Below are 21,985 nucleotides of genomic sequence, written 5' to 3'. Positions count from 1 at the left end.
AATTCAAAAGATTCAGCCATTTTGAAAAAATACACAGCATTAAATTACCACTTTTGATTCAAATTTCATTATTTAAAAAATATTTATATGAAAATTCTAATCATTTTCACTTTGAAATAACATTAATCTATCAAGTTTATCTATTATCTATTAATTTTTTTGTTTTTAAAATTTACAACACTTAGTTTGCCATATCTTAGTAACTGAGTTTCCAATTTCATCAAATTTGAATAAATAAGGTGGGTGTGGCTTCTATTTGAAGTGAAATGGCCCAAATGCTAAATACACGTTTCATTGTTCCAGTTTTGAGAGAGATATCTAAGAAAACTCAAAGTACCCTGTGTCATTTTTAAATGATTAGCCGAAAAAAAGAATATTTCAGCAAATTTTGCATAGCAAATTAAAAATCAATGCTTAATTTTTGCGTTAAAATGAGCTAAATATCACTAAATATGCTGGGTGTTCAGTAAGGACTGTCTTTTATTAGTATTTTTAGAATCCTTATCTAAAATGAAAACAAAAAAGCATACTTATTTTAGGTTGAAAGTCAGTATTGGAAGAAACAAAAACGTTATCGATATCTGACAACTCACAGTTCAGGAAAGCGAATGTAATAAACATCAAAACAGGTTTAATTGGAGATAAGAACTTGAAAGTGTTTATAATAATCGTCTTTTAGGCCAGAATACAACTTTACCGACCTTCTGGTATCAACCGCGAACTCTTAGGGGTGTAATGGTGTAACGTAGCATACCTCCTCGTGGTGAATGCTGGGTAATGCTAAATCTGATGTACCTTTCGCCGAGCCCATGGTCTAATGATTTAGTGGCCAGACAACTGGGATTTGATAATAATTACAATTCTCTTTTAACTCCTTTCTGTTTCCACTCGTAATCAAACCTGTCTTGTTTCTTATGTACGCCTGTAGTTTGTTAGATTTATATAGCACTTTTATTTTTTCCTGGTTTAAATCAGTGTTTCCCAAAGTGTGATACGCGTACCCCCAGGGGTAGGGAAACATTTAAAAGAGGGTACGCGTTCTTATGCAAAATATCTTGTAACAAACGAAATTATCAAAAAATTTTATTTAAAAAAAGTTAACCATGAAAATTTACTATAACGTATTTTTCTATTGGCTATTTTTTTTTGCAGAGTTAACAGTTAATAATTAGTGGTGTCAACAGTCAGTTGTGATTGTTAATTTTTGTGCAATTTTTTTGTAGTCATTTTGAAATTCATTCATTTATAAAGATTCTGAAAATACAAACTAAGAACTGTCTATACGGATTACTCTAGATATTGAAATTTTCGCTCCTCTAATCAGGACGTATCAAAGCATCGTATGACGAGTCTATGCGTATTATTTTCATCTGAAAAGTTAAAAATGGCATCCATTTTATTAATAAGTGTGAGTAAATCTAAAAACCACTGATGTCTTTCCTGTTTTTTTATTTTATGATTATCATGAATGTCTTCCGTTGTTGCTAATCATTGCGGTAAAATAAAGCTAATAAAGAAAACTTTTCCTGCATTCTTTGTCAATTTATATTATATGTAATATATCAATATAGATATCAATATATATTAATTACCTGTTTATTGAAATTTAACAAATGAAAAATTTATACTTGAACTAAAAGTTCATGTCCAGTTATTGAGAGAAATAGGAATTTTTTTTTTGATCTGGATAAATTTGATTTATGAAATTCACTAATTCATTTACGAAGCTCAATTCGTTATTTTAAATACATTTATTATACATCATTAAGAAGACCATTATTTTGTTCTATGGTTTCTCAATTATCGTTTTGCAAACATAAATTCTTATAAATTTATAAAACTTTCTAGATCAAAAATAAAAATGCAGGTTATGTTTAAATAGAAAATGTATCAGTTAAAGAAATGTATCAATTATTTTGAATGTAATAAATTATTAAAATGTAAACAATAATTAATAAGCTTATTAATTGATTTACGAAGCACAGTTCATTATTTTAAATACTTTTATTATGCATCGATAAAAAGATGATTATTTTATTCTATTGTTTCTCAATTATCATTCTACATTTATAAATTCATATAAATTTATAATACTTCATAAAAAAAATTTGAAAATTCATCAATTTAAGATATGTATCAATTAATTGCAATGTTGCAATCAATTGCAAGCAATTACAATGTAATTGAAAAGTATCAAATAATTACTCAGATCATTAAGCCATTTACGAAGTTCAGTTCGTTATTTGGAATATATTTATTATACATCACATTAAAAAGCTAATTATTTTATTCAATGTTTTCTAAATTATCCTTCTATATTAATAAATTCATATAAATTTATAAAATTTTAGAACTAAAATGAAAATGCAAGGTAAGTTTAGATAGAAAATGTATCAATTAATTGAAATGTATTGATTACTAATTAAATTGACTATAATTGTTAAACTCAATTATTTATTTACGAAGCTCTATTCATCATTTTGAATACACTTATTAAGCATCATTAAAAACATCATTATTTTATTCTATAGTCACTCAATAATTATTCTACATTTTATTAATCATATAAAACTGTAAAGCTTTTGGAACAAATAAAAATGCAGGGTAAGTTTAAATTAAAAATGCATCAATATTTTTATTTATAAGGAAAACTACTTACATTTATTTTTGTGTTTTCTATCTTTTGCGTTTATTACAATATTTTTTTATAAATTATTTTAATCAGCTTCTATTGATACGCTTACACTACAACAATAAGTCATTTTAAATTAAAAACTAAAGTGTGAGCAGCGTCAAATAAATCAAATAGTCGCGAAAAAGTATATATAAAAACAAAATAATAAAAAAATAAATAAATAAATGAAAGAGTTCAACTGAGACTGTTGCCGTCTCTTTTTCTTCCTATTACCTTGGCCATCAAGTTGATCAAGCCTTGAATTGCAGACTGAAGGTCGCTTATTGAAATTCGGTTGATGATTCAAAGCTTAAAATTCGTATTTTTGTTTTATAAAATTAAGTGGTTAATATTTAAATTGAGATTTATAAAGTTTAAAAATATGTTCGATGAAATAATAACGTCACTATAATATCTTTTTCTATTTTTAAATAGTGAATGGAGTAAAGTTAAGGCTTAGACAGCTTTGTTAATTTATATATTGTTTTGAATATTGTTTACATATTGTTATGACTAAGAAACATAATTTTAAGTAGCACTCGATATTATTTTGCTGTCTGAAAACAGCATTGTTTCCACTTGCAAAATAACCACTTGCAAAATTACCATTACCACCACCAATTCCACTTACAATTTTTGAACAATTGTGTGCAACAGTATTTAGAACTTCTCTTATATATTGAATGTTTAAAAATTACATTTATATTGCTCAACCAATATTTCTCCACAATTTTGAGCAAATCTTTTATTTTCAGTACTAAGCTCGAAAAATTATGCTTGTTCTTATGAATTTAAGAAAGCTAAGAAGCCCTGAAAAAATTATCTCAGACTTTAGTTGCTCCCAAAGAGGGATTTTATTATTTTTATTATTTATTTATTTACTTTTATAATCAGTATGATAAATGAATAAAATATCACTAAAATGGTACAATTTCTGAAAAATTTAGTATTTCTTCATTGCGTGATTATAGAATCTAAATTCACTAAATATATATTAGGTGTCCCAAAAACATTTTTTTTATATAACCGTCGTTGAACAGCCGACCCAATTTTGAGTTCACGACTATCGATGTTCAATTCCATAGTCTTGTATTCTTCAACCCTACAAGGAAACTTCCAGCATTAGGTCAAACTAGCTCTCGTGGAGTATTTTTTTGACGGAACTAATCCGTGTTTGCGTTGCATGGAGAGGAAAACCTTGAAAACCTCCCACAGTTAACCGGAAGATACGAGGATTTTAACCAATAATCCATCTACCACTGAGGATATCTTACGCCATCACTGAGGTCGGTGCGAGCCGGGATCAGAATTCGTATCAACCAGCCGCTGCTGGGATTGGAACCTGGTCACTTTATTGGGAGGAGTGCGCTCTATCTCCTGAGCATCTGTGGTTCTATTATCGCATGTCTGATGAGTCAAATATTTTCAATTTATATTTATAATAATAAAAGTTCAGATTAAATACTTATACCGCTCATTACTTACACGTATTTAGCCTATCCAATAATAAGTTAAAGGTGGCTACAATCCTAAGCACATTTTAATTTACCCAAATGAACTCAGATAAAATTTTTATCGTCAACTAGTTCAAACAATATTGATAAAAAAATACAAAAACAACTTTAAAAAAACTGGTATTCACAGGGATTTTCCTTAGTACGATTAATAAATTTTATAAGTGTGAGGTCAAAATTGTCAAGATATATCATTTATCCCTGACCTTTTTTTTTCTCCTTCTGTGCATCAACTTGTAGCGTCACTATATCAAAAAGATCATCAACAAGAGAGTTATGTTTGTGATATGTTCTGCGATAAATTTGTTGCTCCATTTCTTATTAAAAATGCCTTACCATCAGCAAACTTTCGTCTTAGGGCACTGAACTTCATATTGGCATGGTAAACACTACGCAAAAGAATTACCTTGATTCTTTGAAAATAACCAAAGGCTCAAAGATGATTAAATCAGTTTATTTTGACGCAAATAGCTTATATTTATGTTTTATTTAATATAATAATAAATTACAGGCAAGCTTATTAATTGTATCAGATGTTATGCCAGTAGTGACATTTTTATTTAATTTTAAAAACACCATAACATCAAGATATAGCAGTGCAGCGAAAACACTTAGAACAAATTAATCTCATTATTTTCTAGCCACGTTTTAATTCTATTATAGTTTTTGACTAAGGGCTTAAAAATGATTAAATCCGTTTACTTTGATGCAAATAGCTCATATTAAAGTTTTGTAATGCAATAAATTATAGACAAGCTTATTAATAGTATTAATTGTTGCATAATTGTTTTAAAAACACCATAACATTTCGATATAGCTGTGCAACGAAAAGACATGGAAAAAAATTAATTTAATTAGTTTTTAGCCCCATTAATTATTTATTTTCTGTAATTATTTATTTTAGTATAATATTAATTATTTTCTAGCCACTTTAATTCTGTTACAGCATTCAATCTAAGACTTAAAAATGATAAAATCAATTGATTTATTTAAGTTTAGCTTATATTTAAGTTTTATAGTGCAATAATAAATTATAGACAACCTGTTAATTGTATCAGTTGTTATATCATTCGCGACATATTTATGTAATTTTAAAACACCATAACATTTCGATATAGCTGTGCAACGAAAAGGCATGGAAAAAAATTAATTTAATTAGTTTCTAGCCCCATTAATTATTTATTTTCTGTAATTATTTATTTTAGTATAATATTAATTATTTTCTAGCCATTTTAATTCTGTTACAGCATTCAATCTAAGACTTAAAAATGATAAAATCAATTGATTTATTTAAGTTTAGCTTATATTTAAGTTTTATAATGCAATAATAAATTATAGACAACCTGTTAATTGTATCAGTTGTTATATCATTCGCGACATATCAACCTGTTAATTGTACCAGTTGTAATATCATTCGCGACATATTTATGTAATTTTAAAGCACCATAACATTTCGATATAGTAGTGGAATGGTGAAACTTTGAAAAAAAATTTATCTCATTATTTTCTGGCCACGATTTAATTCTATTATTATGGTTCCTTTTTTATTGCTAAATATTATGAAAAATAAACGTCTTTATTAAAACTATCCTTCAATCGAAAGAAAGATTGGATGACTTGAATATAATATTCTTTGATAATAGTAATATTTGGTTTATACCAATGAATCATAGAAAGTTTTTTAAGGCGTTTTAAATTGCATCTGGTTCTCTAGTTTTAAGTTTAAGCTTAAACTTACAATGCAGTAATAAAGCATAGGCGTGTTTATTAATTGTGATAATTGTTATGAAAAAAATGACATATTTCAGTCATTTAAAAAATACCATTACATTTCTTTATAATGCTGCAACCAAAATGCTTTGAAAAAAATATAATATTTATCCTTCAATCAGGAGAAAGTTTAAGGGGACTAAAAGATAATATTTATAGATAGAAATATTTTAAAGAGGTTACCTGTTTGGTTTATTCCAGCAAACCGCTGGAAATCTTTTAAGGCGCTTGAAATTGAATCAGGTGCTAAAATTGCTCCTGCCCTGTATCCTGTGCTGTCTTCTAAATATCCAAATTTTTGTAAGTAAAGCTGAAATAAAGAAATGTTTTAGCTGCTGTATGTTACAGAATGTCTTGTTATATTGAAAATAATGAATATAATTACATGGCAAAGGGAGCTAGTGGGAACAATTTTTACAGATTTTCTAAAATAGTCTTTTCTTTTTTTATTGTCCTTTTGTGCAAAATTCAAACAATTACTTTCATTTTGAAAGATACGTAAGCTAATTTTGATGTATAATTTTTTAATAATCATTTTTTTAATTGTTTTTGTCTATACAAGCCTCGTGATATGGGATTAGTGTGAAAATGTTATGAAATTGATTATTGAATTTATTATTACTTAACCCTACTATTAGGATTCTTATTTAATATATTTTTAGGCTCATCAGTAATCAACATTTTGAATTAAAATTTCCACAGTAAAAATATATCAAACGTAACAAATAAAAGTTCAGAATATACATTAAGAAAAAAAGTACGGTCAGATCTACTAGAATATGGTAAAATGCACCGTATTTCTGGCTCTGTGGTAACACCAAAAAGCTCGGTAATTTTTACCGAAGCGCTTTAGTAATGATTTAGGTAAAATTAACAATAAAAATGGTTTATAATATATAGTAAAATTTTGTAAATGTGGTAAAATTTGGTAATTTTATCATGATACCTTAGACCATGACATGAAAAATATTTATTATTCTGTTAAATTTTTTATTTTTGTATCTTTTACTAAATGCGTGGTAATTATGTGGTAATTTTACTAAATATGTGGTAATTTTGAAAGTCCGGATTTATAGTAAACCGTTACCACATGAACGGAAAAATTACCAAATGAATGGTTCAAATACTGGATTTTTTTGTTTTATTAACCAGAATTTTTTTTTTCAGAATTGTTTTTGTTATGCATTACGGTAATTTTGCTAGAATTTTTTTCTCTGCATAGGAAATGCTAAATATTAAAACTAAAAAAGTATTGTTTTTACTGAAAAGTCGTTCTTTAAAATTGGATAAAAATCGTAGATCCCTGTAGTCAGTGGTAAATCATCCAAGATGCGACTAAAAAAACAAAACTTAAAAATTTCATGCTGGAGTCAATAAATTTTTCTTCTGACTAAATATTTAAAAAAGGAGAAAAAACATAAAATATGATTTAAAATTCATTTCATATACGTAGATGAAAAATACTGTAAAACATATATTACTTCGTGATACTTAAACTAGTTTCATAATTTATTATTTCAAATTTATAAATTATTTTTGAAGTTTATAATCGGAACATTATAAATAGTAAGTTAAGTACTTATTCTATAATGAAGTTTCGAAAACTAGTTATTTTAATTATTTTAAATGAGTTAAGTAAAATTTTACCACGATGAAAATAAGTTTTGAAATCAATCAAGCTAAATATATATTATTAAATTTTGAATCATTTTATTAGAATTTATTAAAAATACTTTTACATGATACTAATTTTAAGAAACGCAAAAAAATTAAATAGCAATACAATAAAGAAGTATAAAAAATCTATGCAATATTAGCTATATGAAAAATCAAAGTATTTTGAACAATTGAAGTATGAATTTGTTTGCGCATTTTAGGAAAAAAATATTTACTTCAATCCCGCTGGTATTTGGGGAAAGGTTCTATACATAATATCTGACGAATTATTTCAAACAACAACTTACTCTTCTATTGATTATTTACTATTATACAAGCGTTTAAACTACTGCACCTCAATTGAATCATGATTATATATTAGAAGTAAAATAATTAAAGAAATGAAAGAAAAACTCAGTTTTTGATGTATTAAATGATTTTTGGAAAGCTGTTAGGTAGCCACTTGTCAATACTTACTCGTTTTTTTTTTTTATTTCAAGGACATGACAACAAACAAGGATTTACCTTGTGCCAAGCCTTTTAGAATCCATCCCTTTAGAATCAACAGGTTTTAATGCAAGGCTAGATGGAACACCGAAGAAGATAATAAAATGCCACAATGGTGGGCAAACGCTTTTAAAGTAATGCAAGAAACAATGAATCTCAACTTGTATTCTTTTTCTTCGGGCGTTACGCTTCTGTTGAACACTGCTCTACACTTACTAACACCTTTGAAATGTCGAATTCAATATTTTCCAGTAGAATTAACCGTACAATTAATGTAGTTTAGCTGAATGAATTATTTTTGTTTTATGTCATTAGATTACTTATCATTAAATCATAATGACATTTCGTTTTCAGTAAGTTTCCACCAGTCATTTACTACATATAAAAGTGTTATTTATCATTATTTCTTGCCATAAACAATTTACATATTTCGTTTTATATCTATTTTAAAAATTGATTTTAATACATATTTTATGGGCAGAAATTCCAGGTGAAAAGTTTTAGCTCAATTATTGCACTTGTAATCCTTCTTATGTCATTTCAATGAGACATTTTTATAATTTTTACTTTAAAAAAAGACAAATTGTTTTCTAATAAATGAATAAGCTACAATAATCATTAATGAAATCGTACATTTTTGTAAGATATTGTTTTTTTTTTAGAACTTTTTTTCGATTTTACAGTAAAAAGAACCAAAGATGTAGATTTTTAAATTCAGTTGTACCAAATTAAAATTAGCTAACAATTTAGAAGTAAGCAAACTAATATGATGTTTGAAAATTACAAAATCAAAAAGTAGACATATATAAACTTAGAGTCAACAAATCACAATATTTCAATTGGGGAATAATTTACAAGATAAATATGCTTATGGAGACAATTTTATAAAATTTAAAAAATTTGAAAATTTAAAATCGTTGTGCAGTTATAAACGTTAAGTTTCTTTTAAATACTACAGTTTCCTAAAAAGCTCCCGCTAAATGTTCAGTATGAAACATTTTATTTAAAACATTCTTGCAGTTTTTTTAAATTCATAAAATATGATTATAAAGAAATCATATGGAAAGATAAATTTAATCAAAAATAATGATAGGGTTGTGAGAAAATATGCTTTATTATATTAATTTATGTGTATATATATTCCATCAGCTTATGCAGGACAAGCTTTCGCCTTTTATACCCTTCTCTTGATACTCAACCTGAGAGCTGTTAAAATTTTAATACTGATTCGAGAGACAAAACAATTAACTTTTTAATGTCCAAGTTCCGATATTTCAATAAATTAGTATTCTATATATATTTTAGTGTATTAAGTTAAGAACTGACAGGAAAATTCCAGCAAAAAAATTCTATAATCAAAACTAATTTAAGTACTTAATTATTAGCGTAAATTTATAGTTATATTATAGCGAATATTATTTGCAGCGTAAATCATTAGTCATATATTGTTAATTTCGTAAAAATAAGCAACTGAATTTTACATTTCAAATTTCTTATGGCAAAATTATAATTAAATTAATTATAATTTTGATAATAAATAAATTAATTGTAATTATTTTTGACTAAAATTAAATTAACTGTGGTTATTATTAAATAATTGGGTGTTGCTAATGCATCTCATGAAAATTACAAAATGCAGAAAAATGGAACTTTTTACGAAAATAGAATTATAATTAAATTATTTATTATTATAATAAAATCATTTGCAATTATAACAAAATTATTTATAATTGTAATTAAAAAATTGATTGTTGCTAATGCATCTCATAAACATTACGCCATAGAAAAATTAAAATTTTTTACGGCACCAGAATTATAATTAAGTTATAGGTATAATTTAGATTACAATTAAATTAATTATAATTATTAAACAGTTTGGAGTTGCTAATGCATCTCATGAAAATTACGACATGAAAGAGATCCGAATTTTTTAAGACATCAGAATTATAAATATTCCATACTAATGTATGTTTTTACTGCTTTCTATCTTTGAAAAATATTATTTAAGCCTAATTTCCTCTGTTTCCCTCTGTCAGATGCTAAAAAAATTCCTACTTGTAAAAAGAAGTTAACAGTACCTTTATGAAACGGGTTTAAAGTTATTTCATTTCTATCAGTCTATAAAAAAACTCAGGATAGTTGAAACAAGATTATATTTTACAGGTGACAGATATATCAGTCTCAGACTATTTCTTTATAAATAATTTAAGCTCTGTCTTTTATATATTTCAACTTCCTGTTGAAACGGGTCTAGGTCAATGTCGTAAGTATGCTATGATGGGACACTGACCTGAATTAATAACTATCGTTTTAAATTCATTTTATAAAACTGATTCAATAATTAACTCAAAACTTTAAAACTTATTCATACATTCATTGCCACTATAAAAACTTTATTCTCAACCATTTTATAATTTTTTATATTATATACATTTGAACCTCGATATCACGGTTGACGACAATATAAATTTTTTGATATAAAAAAAGAAATCTCAATTCCCCACACATTTGTTATGCTGATAATAGAAAAAAATCAAGCGAAAACTTCGACGATCCTCACTATTAGAATTTTCCTTCTAAAATTATGGTAAAATAACCGGCAGCAGTCTGTCCATTCAATTAACCGTAAAGTTTACGGTAAAGAACGTTTTTTACCTTTACGGTTTTGAAACCGTTAGCAACTTGAAGGGTTAAAAAACCATTAATGCAAAACTATACGGTTTTTTAACCATTTACAACTAGCATGGTTTCAAAACAGTAAAAAAGAAATTCAACTGATCATTAGAGATAATTCAGCAGCTTTATTTTTTCTATGTGGGAATGATGTATAATATTCTAATAGCCCAAGGTCACAAATTGGGAAGTACAGAGCATTGGAAACTCTTCATGTGTTGAAGGAAAGGGAGGAAATATTGTGGTGTAAACGCTGGGACAATAACCGCTATTTTGTTAGTCATGAGATTGACAGATTAGCGTCTGGGCTCTAATATGTACCCATCTGCTAGGAACTAAGCGGTTTCATTCAGCGGCTTAAGGTCTAGTTGGTGCCATAAAATTCAGGTTGTTTAACCGTATTAGGTGAAAGCAATTAATTAAAAGTTTCTTCATATTTAACAGCTTGAATACCATCTTATTTATGATTATTTGACTGTTTTGTTTGAATATGGTGAAATAAAATCTAAGTAAATTGTTATTTAGTAATTAATTCTGAGTTGAAGCTTAAAAATATAATAAATCAGATTCTTAATTTTTAATTCTGCTTATATTCCATAGAAAATGATAAGCGAAATACCTCTATAGTATTTATTAAACTTTGTAATGATTACAAAAATTAGATATTATAATAAATTAACCCTAACCTTGTTTTTTTTTGCTTGAGTGTAAACAAAATCTTATCCCCAATCTTCCACAAAACATATGCGCATTACTACTGAAACTTCTCTTAATGTTTACGAAATATTAGCATTCAAACTGTATACTCTTTCGTAATATTTTCCTTTCTTCTTTATGAGTAATAGTAGAAAGTACGTAAATGTCCAGTTAAAAATGTGCAACGAGTAGCTTTTAAATTACAGAAGCTCGCTCAAAGTGAAATCACGAGGATTTTCCAAGTTTATTTTTGAGTTTTAACGAAATTCAAAGGAAAGATAAGCTTAATTTTTTAAAAAAAATATTGTTGATGGGAAAGTGTGTTTTGTTTAATATTTTCTAATATTTTCGGCTGCATTTATTAAAAATACCACTCTTTCTATTGCATAAAAAGTATTTCTTATAAAATCCAATGACGTAAATAATCAGCTAAAAATGTGTAACGAGCTGCTTTTAAATTACAAAAACTTACTTCAAGTGCAATCACGAGGATTTTCCAAGTTTATTTGCAAGTTTTAGCGAAATTCAAAAGAAAGATAAGCTTGACTTTTTATAGAAATTATTCTTGATGAAAAAGTGAGTTTTGTTTGATATTTTTCGAACAACTTTAGTTGTTTTTTTATATTAAAAATAACATTCTTTCTATGGTTTGAAAAGTATTTATTTGCGTGTTAGTTGAAATTAAGTTCGATTAGAAGAACAAAAAAATATTCTCAACCACATCCGCATATTCTTCCCGCTTCGTCGATTCCTTCTCTGAATAAGTCATTTAAAATTGTTCAATATAATTTGCGCAAGCTCTCTTTGTTTTTTCATGTCGGTATAAGAACTTAGCTGCTATAGCTATATATGCTTAGCTATATGATTAAAATAACGTGTATGTCAGAAAAGTAAATAAATGGCTTTGCATATCACTATGTATTAAGGGGTTTGCGTGGTTGTAAAATCACACTAAAAACTATCTAACTTAGGGAAAACCTTTTGCTGGAGTAGCATGCGTATAATTCTTTTGTTTATGACAAAATAAGCTTTATTTTGATGGTTTATTATTAAAAACAACGCAATTAATATAGAAAATATACTTTCATCACATTTTTTTTAATCTTCAACTCCATGTTTTTTGAAAAGATTATCTATGATCTCATTAAAAAAAGAAAATTAAGGTTTACATTTAAAAACAAAATAGAATTAATACTTCCTGAATAATGAGCACTTAAATTGGAAACTGCCATTTTACACGAGGTCCCATATATGTGTGAACCTTTATACTATGTTATTTTTAGCCCTTTCCAGTTCATCAATTTTATTAAATAAATGTTCTTAACGTAAAGAAAAGATTATCTTTAAATATAAATGTTTGTTTAAAGATTTTTTTTGTTATTTGTAATAATTTAGATTTTAATTTCGAAATATTGTAAATTAAAAGTAGTTTTTAATAGTTAATACTCATAAAATATTAACTGTATAAACTACTCTTAGAATTAAATAACGATAATAATTTTTTCTCGTTATAACGAAGTAATGTTTGTTTTCCTTTATTAATGAATGAGTAATTGGTTAATAACCATAAGAAATCGTTATATTTCTTGTCATATTCACATGTTATTTTTAAAATTTAAATAAACATTTTGATTAAATTTTCAGCTTTATAGTCAATACTCGTTCGCAAACTTTTAAAATAATTTGCGAAGCTAGCTGTTTTTGGCTGTATTAAAATTCGCCTTAACTTTTGAGCCACGAAAAAATTAAAATTTAATGAGTGCAATTGTATTTTTTAAAACATAAAAAATAGATTTATTTCTTCTAAGAAACAATACACAATTTCTAAGTTGACTGTTGATTGGTAATTTTTAAAATCTTTCCTTTTTGTTAACTTAATAATAATTAAAAATCTGAAAGTTTCTTCATTTTAAAATCAGAATGAACTTTATCAGCTCATAAATTGGATATATATTTAAAGAATTCAGTAAAATATTCACAAATTGTTAGCTATTTTTTACTGCTTCATGTAAATGCAATAGGAAAATAATAATTTGTTATTCTCCTAAAATTGAATATATTCCTTATCCTTTTTGCACATCAATGTATTTAAATAAAAATTTTAAACTAAAAGAATGCAACTAATGAGATAAAAAAATATATAAGGAAAATCCGACAGATTCATAAATTTTAAATTGAAGTTTTTAATTATAAGCTGGTTGCTCTTTTCAAAAAGTGGGCATTTGCTTAATCTTGTACAATGCGTGCTTGTTTTATAAGATTATAATCTCGTGGTGTCATTTGGAGAGAGAAGTGATGTTTTATGTTTGATTTATTCTCTCAAAAATCAGTAATGTTAAAGCTTTATCCAAACCACTACATTTTAAAACGCGTAAATGCACGTTTTTCTTCTTTTGTAAGAGGAAAGTCTTGTTAAATAAAAACTTACGGGTCACTTTTTAAAATTAATTTCATTTATTGTACTAAATTTTATGTAACTTCTGGAAGAACTTTTTGTAGAAATATGAAAAAAGAAAAATTTAAATTAAAAAAAACTAGGTTTTATTTGTAGCATTTTATAAAATTTTGCCTTCTATCTCAAATTATGTCTTAAACGAATATTAAAAAATACATAAGCAGATTTGTCGAAGAACTTTATTTTTTATTAGACGCAATATGTTGCAATATGTACGCAATATGTACGCAATATGTATGCAATATGACGCAATATATATAGAAAATAATTTCTGGTAAAATTACTGTCCTGCATGGTAATGACATTTTTGGTAGAAAAACAACTATATCTCTGGATAACAAAACCAAAATATACGGTATTAAAACCATTCATTTAGTTAATTTTCTGTATATATAGCAACACTTTACTGGGAATTCTTGGTCTCTAAATTATAGTTTTTGTTACTACACATTTAGTAAAAAATAAAAATCTAAAAATTACATTTAACCGAATAAATGGTTTTTATACCATGCTCTAAGGTATCATGATAAAACTACCAAATTTTATCACATATTATCAAACCATATTTTGCTTGTTAATTTCACCAAAATTATTACCAAAGTGCTTCGGTAAAAATTCCCCAGCTATTTGATCTTTCCATAGAACCAGAAAAATAGTAAGTTTTACCATTTTCTAGTAGTTCTAATCATAAATTTTTTCTCTGTAATAAATTATACTATTAGTGAGTTTTTCTAATTTTAAAAGTAGGAGTGTTATAGTTTTTTTAGTATAATATCAATTAATGGGTTAGCTAGAACATAAGTATATGGGAAAAAACTTTGCTTTAAATCATGTTTTGAGAGCACAATAGATCACAATTGGAATATTGTTAAGTTTATTGATTAGCTACACGCTCAAATATCAAATGCTATGAAGTATTAAATGTACAATCAACACCTATAAGAAAAGTTTAACACCGTCAGATTAAACTAGGGATGACAGAATCCTCATATATTTTTTTTTCTTTGTGAAAGCGAGAAAAAAACGTGCGGATTAAAGAAAACTGATTTAATTTGGAAAAAAACAGACTTCATCCGCCAATTGAATCCGAAGAGAGGAATTAAAAAATATAACCTAAATAAAGCAATTTCGATTTAACTCATTGATGAGCAAGATATTATCCAACAATGCGTTTTAGTAGCAAATGTGAAAACAACTGAAAGGTTTTGAAATAATTCTGCCTGAAAGCTTTTTGTTTTATTTGAAAATGCTGAAAATTGCATGAAATTTCGAGAGTCAAAAAATTTTTAAAGCCTAAAATTATGTGAGATTACAAGTGAAACCCTATTCTTACAATTATATTTGTAAACTAACAAATAAGATACTAAATTAACAGTTTTTCTCTTGAAATTGAAAGAAAAGCTACTCATGAATTGAACTAAAAACCTTTTTTTTTTCATGAAAATCATTTGTTTCAAAAACAGTTGGTGTAAAAAGGAGTAATCAATTGTTAGAATAAAATTTTGCAAATTTTCGTTTTTCCATCTTTAAAAATATGTGCATTTCTTTTTCTCCCCAAAATGAAATTTAATACCTAAAATTAAACTTTCTCAGAAAATAATAATAATAATAAAATAAATAGCTATTAAATAAAAGTTAATAACGCATAATAAATATTAGTAATAAAAATAATAATAAAAATTAAATTCCGAAGTATCACATATTTTAAATGAAGGAAAAAAATCCGCAGAGAAATGAAAGAAATGGTTCGAGAACTTTTAAACAATTATGAATGGCTTTTTTGTAGCATATGAATGCAATATTGTTATGAATTCAATATAATAAGATTATGTAATACAATAGATTATGTAATATGTTGAATACAAAGTATACAAAGAATAGTAAAATAGGAAAAATTTTTCTCAGTAAGGAAATAATTTTTTGTCCGGTTATTTAAATTTGCTTTTTGTTACAGGCAAACAAATCAATTTTTCTAAAAATTGGCGTGTACGAAATAAATGTGCATAGTAACTGAGAACAAGAGATTACTATATTTCTGAAACTAGAAGCATAAATATATAAAAAGTAAAATCTAAGAACGCTTTTTTTAATCGGATTTGATAAACAGATGTAATGACAATTTTTCTTGTCTTCTAAGCTGGATAGTGCTTTGAGAAACTCTGACATAAAATAAAAAATACAAGGTGTTTCTTAAATACCGCCCTTAATATGCGTTTTTTGAATCATTATCAAGCTTAAAAACAAAACATATACACACAGGGGAACGCAAACTAATATTTAATTACAGGAAGGACAAAAGCTCTTATGAAATCTGATAAATCAACGTATATGAGGATATGGATAATAAAAATTAGAAAGAATTGGTTGCTGGAAACAAAAAGGAATTAATAGTCAATTATTCGAAACATCTTAAATTTTCATCCTCCAATTAAGCCTATTTTGACACTGCCTGTCTATTGCTATCTGCCTGCGTCTATTGCTATTGGTTGGATTTAAATATTTTTTGTTTGTTTTTACCTCAGTTAAAGATCCTAATGAGCATACTTTTTATTTCCATCCTTGATAAGTATTTCAAAAATGCGTATTAAAGGTGGTCTTTATGGAACACCCTGTAAAAACCACAGTGAGAAATATCGCATGTAAGGTTCACAAAAATGTAAATTAGAACACCTTAATAACGTTTGATATAGCAATCAGATTTTAACTTGCTAAGATGCAAACTTAACTTTAAATATGCTAATAAACAACATTTAATGAAACAGATCAAAACGAAACAGTCGATATTTTAAGATACAAAAGTAGACTCAACGTACTTTTACTAAATAAAGCCCTATTTTTCGTAGAATTGATTTCTTGACCAAAACTTTATATAGATGTATTAAATAAAAAGAAAATAAAGCGAATTTATATTTTCTTAAAGAATTTTATTAACTTGAAAAAATATTTTCCTAATTATTAAATTATTTTCTTGAAACAATATTTTCTTAGAAAATATAAGCTGATTTTAGCCATTAAAATATTAGTTTAGAGAACTAATTGAAATTAGAAGAATACAATAGTATTCTCATGAGTCGTAGAAGTGAAATTCAATCCCATAATAAATTTACAAATGATATTAACAAACGTATTAGAAGTTATATTTTTAAACTATAAATATTTTTTTATCACCAAATAAGGTATTCGTGTGAAAATAAAACTTAAAAATATTTTGAAAACGAGGAATTGAATGAGCCGATGCGTGTATATTTATGCAAAAGAAGGAAACTAAAATTCGAATAGAGTTAAGCTATTTTTTTCAGTAGGACAGCAGAAAAAATTTATGCATTGTACAAAAGGTATAAAAATAACTTTTAACACGGAAAAATATTTTTGTTACAATGTTTGAAAACATATTGTGAATTGAAATATTTATCCTGCATGGAAGTATGAATAGGGAGCGAGAGAAATGTTTTCTATAATAACTTTCCCAAAAATTAATTTTAATAAAAGAAGCTATTTCTTGATTTAAATTTATAGCAAATGTATAATTCCAAAATTTAATAACTTACATCAATTTAATATAATTTAAATTTCTTATCTAATTTTTCCAATCAAAATAAAAACAGTAAAATAATTTTTTTTTAAAACAGCGAAAAACGAAGCTATTTTTTTATGTTTAGCTATCCAAAATTAGTTTGCAAAATTAAAGTAAATGCACTGTTAGAATTGTTAGAATGTTTTAAATCATAATATCGTTTAAATTTGCGGTAAACTTCAATACGATGGGAACATTTTAATATGTTTTGCTATCCTACAAATTAATGTTTCTTAAATTTTATACGATGCTATGGTTTAACCTAAACGAAAACAAGTTTTAAGTTAACATTTTATCAAAGCTGCAGCTAATTTACATGCTGTCTGTTATGATTCAACGCTTAATAGATTTTATGAGAGCGTAAAACAGGCGATATCAAAAATATGTAATTTTCATACTCATCCACAAACTAAAGAGAAAAAAAATTGAAATTTCATATTAAGACACGGCGAAAAATATCTGGTAAAATTACCATACTTAATGACAATGGTATTTCTGGAAAAAATGTAAATGTAAATTGTAAAATGGAAATGTTAATTTGGTTAGTATTTACAACTATGAATAAAAAATCATGGCAGAAGATGGTAAAATAGGACGTTTTGGTGGAGAAAGCGTTGTTATTTGTTTTATCCACATGTTGCAGCTTGCAAACTTCTTGCCCACTTTAATCTGTGTTTCAAACTAAGACTCAAAATAGTTTGCCTTGATTATTAAATTATCTAAATATGAGTGCTATTCTACGTTCTTAAGTTCTATTTGTAAAGCATATTTTATACAAATTAGAGGGAATATTTTGCATTTGAAAATAGAACTGGAAAATTTAAATTAGTCAGCGTAAAACTGTTTTGACAATAATTATTTGAAAAATGTTTGGATACTAAGTATTCAGATATGGAATAAATTCTTAAAAAATGGTGAACAAAGTTTTAACTTTTGTCAGTTCGAATAGTTAATTTCCAAAACCGTATTGATTTAATAATTCTAATAATTAAGACCAAAATTATTTTATTAATTAATATTATAATCAGAGAGTTAAAGAAAAATAAAAGACAATATGGAATGAAAAACTGATATTTTTCCACATTTTTTAATTACTTTTCATTTGTTATCTATTATTACACAATTCTTCAAACTATATTAACTTATTGTATTGTTATGCATTTTATTGCAATAAAGTCTTTGAAAATAGTGAACCAAGCTGTTACCACTGTTAATTTGAATAGTTAGTTTACAAAATGATGTTGTTTCGATATTTTTAATAATTAGGATAAAAACAATTTCTGTAGAAAAACATAACTAAAGCTATTATTCCAAAATTATAACTACGATTAGTTTTGAATCCCTTTGACTGGAGTTACATCAATAAGAAAAATTTTATCTGTTGGATAAGTGCTTACTTATACAGAAACGATAACCCTTTGACAACGTTTATTTTGTTTTTGATTTAGGAGCATCGATTGTAAGTACGTCTGTCGGCAATAATATGAAAACTTAATTTTTTTTTAAAGTCTGTGACGCAATAAATAATGTGCGCAATAACTGTAGGGAGAATTTTGAGTTAATTTTTCATTTTAACATGTATATAGTTTTGTTTCATCTTCTTGTTTGATAAATTTAGTAGGTTATTAAGTTCGAATATTTGTAAACAAACTTGTACGTACTATTAAATTGTGATTTCATCGCATAACTGAATTACAATATTATGTGCCATAGGTAAACAAATACTTAAAGTGCGTTTCTTACGGAAAAAGAGACGCTTCAACGAAATTACTTTATAATCCCTACTACCTAGATCTGAATCTGTAATAATATGTAAGTAGTTATAAAAGACGCAACTGAATTTTATGCATTGTGATTTAAGTTATATATTTGTAGCTCATATATTATATGATATAAGTTTTATACATTATAAATATACATTATTAACATTTCTTGAATGGTTTCGAAATAGCTCGTAAATAACAGTTAAGTATGGTTTCAAAATTTTAAACAAAATTCGGTTGAAAGACAAGATAAAAAAAATTTCATTTTCAAAGAAAAAAAAAAAAAGTAACTTTTAAAAAACTTTAAAAAAGTAAAAGTATTTAATTTAATTTAATTTTATATTTAATTTAATTTAATTTTATATTTAATTTAATTTAATTTTATATTTAATTTAATTTAATTTAATTTAATTTAATTTCATATTTAATTTAATTTAATTTTATATTTCATTTAATTTAATTTCATATTTAATTTAATTTAATTTTATATTTCATTTAATTTAATTTCATATTTAATTTAATTTAATTGTATTATAAATCTTATAGCAAAAGTTTTTCGCCATTAAAAATATAGATTAGTAATATTTGTTAAAAAACTATGAAATGTAAATTACTTGAAACTGAATTACTTGAAACTGAATACGTATTGTTCCAAAATCTAATTTAATTTATTGTATTGCGCTTAAAATATTTTGTGGTAGTGTAAGTCTTATAACTACAGGTTTCTTCATTATAAGCATAAATTAATAACACTTCTTTTCATAATAATTATAGATTAATAATTTTCCACAAGCAGTTATTGCTGAATAAATGCCGAAACCATAAATATGGTTCCAGCATTTATCAATAAAATTTGCTTTAAAAACTAAACACAAAAATTAACCTTTTTGAAAGAAAATATTTACTTTAAACTTAGATTATAGAAAAGGATCGTCATATTTGTACCATTAAAAATATTTACTCGTACAAACTCTTTGCTTAGAAAAATCCTTAAGTATTTTTAAACAAAATTTTAAATGCTTTATTTACATCTACAGATTAAGATAGATTTTTTTAATAAATAAATACTCGCCCTTCTTAAAGCTTTTTACAAAATGGTATTTAATCTACTAAATTGATGTACTGTTTTGATTGTTTTTGATGTACTGTTGTTTCGATTGTAGTTTCCAGTACAATCGAAGTTAGAAAATGTAGTAGAATCAAGGCTTTAATAGGTTTAGAAGGGTCCCAAAAATATTTTGAATCCCGCAAATTTTTTTTGTAGTACAGAAAAATTCAAGAAAATTATTGTGGCATGCAGAGGAAGTTCACATACGGTATCAAATAAATGTTAAAATCGATATATCTTTTACATAGTAATTAAACTATATAGTATCTAAAATTATGCACTACAAAATCTTACATTATTTAAAAAATTGTATCGACTCTTTTTAAGTGAATTTTAGAAATTTAAATGGCAATTATTTTTACAACTTAGTATAAGAATCCCTATATTATGATTGTTATCATCGAATCAAAAAAAAATATTCAAACCAAAATGTAGTTAAAAATAGAAAAAATCCATTTAGTCATTTTAATGACAGCTAGAGTACAATTTAATTACTATTATTAATTTTTTAATTATCATGATCATAATTACTATTAGATATGATAAATTACTTACCGCGGCTTCTTCTTCATCCGCAACTGGAAACGATTGCGAAATTACAACTAAACAAAATACACAAACTATTGAATAAATTATACAAATTTGCATTGTTAATTCAATGCTAATTATCTACAATTAAATGAAATAAAAAGAGTTCAAAGTTAACCATTTGGAACCTGTTCTTTTATTTGATGCACTTCTCACTTCGCCATCTAATATCAATCTGAAATCTTCCTTTGCAACTGGCGCTTCTTATAAACGATCTCCGGTGGCAACATCACTTTTACACACGTGATTCATTCATTTCCTTCTACAACTGAAGTTTAATGGGTGGAGGGGATAAAGAATGGGCCATAGTCAAACTCATTCATTAAACATGGTCTACGAATTAAAATGTCCAACTTTTTTCATTCATCATTTAAATTTATATAAAAATTCGCTAGGTTTATATAATTGAATCTAAGATCAGATAATCGTGTTTTTGTTATTGCAGTATACTTCGTCGTTTAGATAAAATTAATCAAATTCAATTATATAATAAAAAAAAGTCTTCGCTTGAAATAGAGTGTCTGTAATTATGATTTTAATTATTTTCTCACATTTACTTGCTAGAAGGGTATTCAGCTGTTTAATATTCATTAAAAAATATGCATGTAATTTATGAGTCTCGATGCTGTTACATGCTGCAAATCGGTAACTCGTTATTGTGGTGACTTTTTATTGCAGGGAGATTTGCCTTATTGTGAGATTTACGATAAGTAACTTACAAATGCTTGCAATTGCTTGCGAAGCTCGCAGCCTTACAAATACTTTTTTTTCTTTCAAAAATGTGTAACCAGATTGCGATACAAAATTTTTCTCCCTCAAATTTCTCTCTTTTTCTTTTTTTTTTCCTTTTTTTTTTTTTTTTTTTTTATCTATGTCTATATTCTTTCAGTACTTCTTGATTTTGTTTCTCATGTAGAAATTTTTTCTACTCTATGTAATAGATGGTCTTTGTTTAATGAAATTATTTGCGTTTTAACAAGGTCACATTTTTCATTTGTATTAAAAAA

General features: G+C 25.8%; 1 protein-coding gene across 1 annotated transcript in view; it reads right to left on the bottom strand.

The window, feature by feature from the left end:
* Positions 1 to 21,356, bottom strand: part of LOC107450091 (stromelysin-3) — a 63,665-nt gene extending 42,309 nt beyond the window's left edge. The window contains exons 1-2 of the mRNA XM_016065801.4: positions 20,946 to 21,356; positions 6,142 to 6,268 (exon numbers count right to left, since the gene is read on the bottom strand). Coding sequence (XP_015921287.1) covers positions 6,142 to 6,268; positions 20,946 to 21,038 — 220 coding nt within the window. The 5' untranslated portion in view covers positions 21,039 to 21,356. The remainder of the gene's footprint in view (positions 1 to 6,141; positions 6,269 to 20,945) is intronic.
* Between the last annotated feature and the right edge of the window lie 629 nt (positions 21,357 to 21,985).

Source organism: Parasteatoda tepidariorum, chromosome 11 (genome assembly GCF_982258835.1).
Source record: "Parasteatoda tepidariorum strain Cologne lab strain chromosome 11, Ptep-v5.0, whole genome shotgun sequence".
Taxonomy (NCBI): domain Eukaryota; kingdom Metazoa; phylum Arthropoda; class Arachnida; order Araneae; family Theridiidae; genus Parasteatoda; species Parasteatoda tepidariorum.
This window is presented reverse-complemented; position numbering and strand designations above follow the sequence as displayed.